Below are 4,349 nucleotides of genomic sequence, written 5' to 3'. Positions count from 1 at the left end.
GTTGTAATGTGACAAAATATGGAAAAGTTCAAGGGGTATGAATACTTTTGCAAACCACTGTATATACCATTCTGACAATATTAGCTTGTACACAACCCATCACAGCTGCACGCTGTTAGAAAATATATTTTTTGGAGAAGTCACCTCCCAATAAATGTCATTTTGTAAAATCTAACTGCTCACTTTTACTCAGTACTTTTAATACTTAAGTAGATTTTATGTCAGAAATTTACTTTTGCAACTCAAGTACAAAAAATAGATACTTTAAGACTTTCACTCAAGTAATATTTTTAGAGAAAATTGTAACTTTTATCTAAGTATTTTTATGATAAGATACTTGTACTTTTACTCAAGTATCACTTTGAGGTACTTTATACAAACAGTGAACTTTTTAAACACAGCAAAAATATATTTAAAAAGTTACAATGTCGGAAAAAAAAAAGAGTAAACATTTTTTAGAAAAGCGGTCATGTGAAATGTTTGGAACTCGAGTTGTGATCTTCAACAGGTCAGAGGTCCGTCTGAGGTCATCCAAAGTCACTCCACTTCAAAACGACCAAACCAAACGATAAATAAAGTTCTTTTGAAGAATTGAGATCACAACATGAAATGATCTGGAAGGTGTTGAGGTCATTAGGTGAAATTTATTTTGTACAAAATCCAGTTTAATGGGATTAGAAAGTATGATTAAAAAATTAATATATATAATTAAAATAATAAAGCATAATTCCTCTTTAGAAAGTATGTCAATGTATGTTTATTATTGTAAAGAACTAGAATGTGACCTAATGTATATAAAAAATACAATCCTATAAAAAAGGTTAAATTGAATTATTTTACTTACAGTTGGAGCCTGGATGTCTGGAGGAGTTGTAATGTCTCCAAAAAGGTTGAGCTGCTCCACTGGCTGGATGGGAGGAAAAAAAATAATTAGATTTTTTTGTACTTAATCTTAAAAAATAAATAAATAAAACAGCAGATGTTCTCACTTGGACACCATTTCCTTCATTTGTGCTTAGCGAGGAATTTCCATTCTGATAAAAAAAAAAAAAAGAAAAACATGGAATCAAAAGGAAGTTGAATGTGATTTCAGAGACTGAGCGGCTGTCAAGAGTTTTACCTCAACCACTGCGCCGTTTTCACCCTGTAAGCAAAGATAAAGTTTTAATGAGGAAGGTTTTAATTTTGTGTCTGAACTCCCAGAACAGTTCATTCTTTCAGAAAGTTATCGTGACCAAACATTTTGACCCAGAGGAGGAGAGTGCAGCTTACCTTCTGAGCAGCCTCTGCGTCCTTCTTCCTCATGTTGAAGATGACTTGGAAAAGGTCTTTCAGATCAATGACCAGGGGCTCTGCCTGTATGTTAACACGCAAACATACTGGTCACTTCGTTTTTAATCCATCGGGTGCAGATTTAACTTTTATTTACGCATTTGTGGTGTTAAAGACAAGTTAAATGTATTAAATATGTAGTTTTATAAAGAGCAGTGGCGGGCAGCGCTAACCCAAAAATTAGCTCCGCAATTTCTAAAGCGCTTATGAAAATATTTAGGTCCGCAACTTCAAAAACGCTTATGGCGTGTAAAAACTAGCGGAAGCTAATTTTAAAGTGCAAGTTCAATTTGACACTTACTAGCTGGCAATAATTCATGTACGATATCTGTACAACACTGCCAACTAGCGGTGTATGAACCCTTTTACAGCTTAATCCTACAACAGCTGATTGCTGGGGATGTGATTTCCTGAAACAGACCTTCAGCTCCTGGTGTAAAAATTAAAAAGTTGTTGAGGATTGCTACTTCGGCTGCTTTGTCTTTTTTTTGTAGATTTGTCATTAAAGAAGCATCAATAAAGTAATTTTAAAACTGTTTATTGGAAAACTGAAGCAATGCATTCTGGGTACATGACGGATTTGATTTGTGACGGGAAATGAAAGCACCGAGTACAGGAAACTATCTTCCCTTCAAAATAAGAGCTTGGATTTTAAAGTTTTCCATGTAGTTGCTCCAGTTGACCAGTAGATGTCAGACTTCACCAGCATAACGTCCTTAAATCATTTCTGCGTCTCTAACCCCGTTGGCCGATTGCTTCGACCAATTACGTCAAGAATTGAGCTCCAGCGTTTAAACTTGATTCTTTTATTTAAAAAGGATCTCTGATTGTAAAGTAAAATAAATCAATACATACAAAATTTTAGTATGGATTACAAACGTTAACTGTTTTTGCTGGGAAATAGAGTACTAAACACTGCCTTCCTGCTACGTAAGCAGACACAAAGCATTGTGGGAAATCAGAACCATGACCCAAAGCAACAGTCAGCAGGATGTATACCTTCACAATAAGTGTGTTTATCTGGGAGGGGTGCTGTTGGATAGATCACATGTGTTGTGATTCATTGACAGTCATACCTTCTGCTGTTCAACATAATGATGACTGGTAGATAATTAGTTATTAGCGGTACTGCATTTTAATTTTAGAAAGCACAAAATATTTAGGTCCGCAATTAGCGATTTGCGCTTTAGCGGACTGGTGCCCACCACTGATAAAGAGAGTCCATATAAAAAGTCAAGACATGCACACATGAGGGAGGAAACTATCACCACATTTAGCAGAAAAAAAAGAATGAATCGTTGGCCAAAAACGAAGGGCAGTGACCTACAAGGTTCTTTATCTGTATCCTGGACCACCTCTGTTAGCCGAGCACCTGTGAGTCTCACCTGTTGTGCAGTCTTAATGGCAAAAAACTGATGCTGTCCTTCTGCTCCGCACACGTATCCAAACGCTCGGTTGTCCGTTACGTCTCTGGCAATGAAGGAGATCTTGTTCACCTCATGTTCATGTTCGATCACCTGAGCGAAGAGGATAAAAGACTTCATCAGCACTGCAGCCAAATTCTCTCAGCTCTACACGGTAACGAAGGAAAACAAGACTCACTCCTGATCGCTCATCAACAATCTTTATACCAGACATAGAAATGTTGACCCAGATTCGTTGTTTGTGCTTGCCTTGGGTCCGAGCAGCTACTGCCATACCCTGCAGGTACAAACATTACTGTAGCAGCTGTTCATGAATCCCACAGGTAAACACTTAGAAACCGTGTCGTACCTTCAGTTTCATCATGGAGTCCTGGCACATCTTGTCCCCACGGGCCTCGGGAACATCGTCGATGCCAATAAGTTTGGCCTTGTACCTCACACCATCCCCCTGAAACCGGCCCAGCAGGTAGTCATCGGTCTTGTCTGCTACTAAACAGAAAAATTAAAGAATTCCTGTGAGCCTTCAAATACATTTTGATACCTCCTTAAAAAGCACATTTGGATGAGAAATAAGTCTTCTACAGATCACTGAAGCACCAGGAAGTGGAGGAAAAAAAAAGATTTTCCTCATTTCAAATTTACAATAGGTCATGTACAGATTAAAAGATGTTTGTAGAAGATTTTAGGACATTTAAATTGGTTTGCAGAGTTCCAAAACATAGTGATCCCACCAAAAGAATAGTCTCCAACAGGAAAACACAGCTCCCCCAGCAATTATCTCCATCTTCTTCCACTTAAACAGACATCCCTCTCCCCAGCAACTCGTTCCTGCTCGTCCTGGGGGACCCCCAAGTCAAGCCCAGGCCAGAGGATAGATAATCCCTCTAATGAGTCCTGGGTCTTCCCCGGGGACTCCTATCGGTGGGATATGGCCAGAATACCTCTACAGGGAGGCATCATAATCAGATGCCTGAACCACCTCAACTGACTCCTTTCAATGTGGAGGAGCAGCTGCTCTACTCCAAGGTACCCCGGGATGAGGTAACTCCTCACCCCATCTCTAAGGCTGAGCCAGGACACCCTACAAACGAAGACTCTTGGTCTCTTGTATCCAGGATCTTGTTCTTTTCAGTCACGATCCACACTTCATGACCACAGGTGAGAGTTGGAACGTATGCAGACCAGTAAATCGAGAGCTTTGCCTTTCGACTCAGCTCTTTCTTCACCACGACTGAAGCAATGCACTCAATACTGACGACAAGGCCCCAGTCCATCAGTTTTAAAGGGATCCATGATTAGTTGTAACATTGGACTTCATTTGATAAACATATTTTAACTAAAATAAATACTAAAAATACTGCAGGATGTTTTAGTTTAAAAACTAAAAGTTTAAAAATATATTACACGGACAGGGCCATTTTATTTACACGCAAAGCATTCTGGGTAAATGACGACGTGGATAGGTCCTCGGTGCGAGGCTGCTAGCGAGCTACATCCACCCTGAAGGTTAATCTTGGACAATATCTGATGATCGACTTTTAACAGCCTTTATTTTACAGTTCAAATAAATGTTTATCAAATAAAGTCTAATGT

At 38.8% G+C, this 4,349-nt stretch overlaps 1 protein-coding gene across 6 annotated transcripts in view; it reads right to left on the bottom strand.

Annotated features, from left to right (window-relative positions):
• dab2 (DAB adaptor protein 2) overlaps positions 1 to 4,349 on the bottom strand; it is a 28,811-nt gene that overhangs the window by 12,246 nt on the left and 12,216 nt on the right. For 5 of the 6 annotated variants that reach the window (XM_014031405.1, XM_014031403.1, XM_014031404.1 and 2 more), the window contains 7 exons: positions 3,106 to 3,245; positions 2,935 to 3,033; positions 2,718 to 2,849; positions 1,273 to 1,356; positions 1,121 to 1,144; positions 990 to 1,034; positions 845 to 907 (listed from right to left, as the gene is read on the bottom strand). In XM_014031405.1, coding sequence (XP_013886859.1) covers positions 845 to 907; positions 990 to 1,034; positions 1,121 to 1,144; positions 1,273 to 1,356; positions 2,718 to 2,849; positions 2,935 to 3,033; positions 3,106 to 3,245 — 587 coding nt within the window. The remainder of the gene's footprint in view (positions 1 to 844; positions 908 to 989; positions 1,035 to 1,120; positions 1,145 to 1,272; positions 1,357 to 2,717; positions 2,850 to 2,934; positions 3,034 to 3,105; positions 3,246 to 4,349) is intronic. The other variant, XM_014031406.1, reaches the window with a different exon arrangement.

This window comes from Austrofundulus limnaeus, unplaced genomic scaffold (assembly GCF_001266775.1).
Source record: "Austrofundulus limnaeus strain Quisiro unplaced genomic scaffold, Austrofundulus_limnaeus-1.0 Scaffold1245, whole genome shotgun sequence".
Lineage (NCBI taxonomy): Eukaryota > Metazoa > Chordata > Actinopteri > Cyprinodontiformes > Rivulidae > Austrofundulus > Austrofundulus limnaeus.
This window is presented reverse-complemented; position numbering and strand designations above follow the sequence as displayed.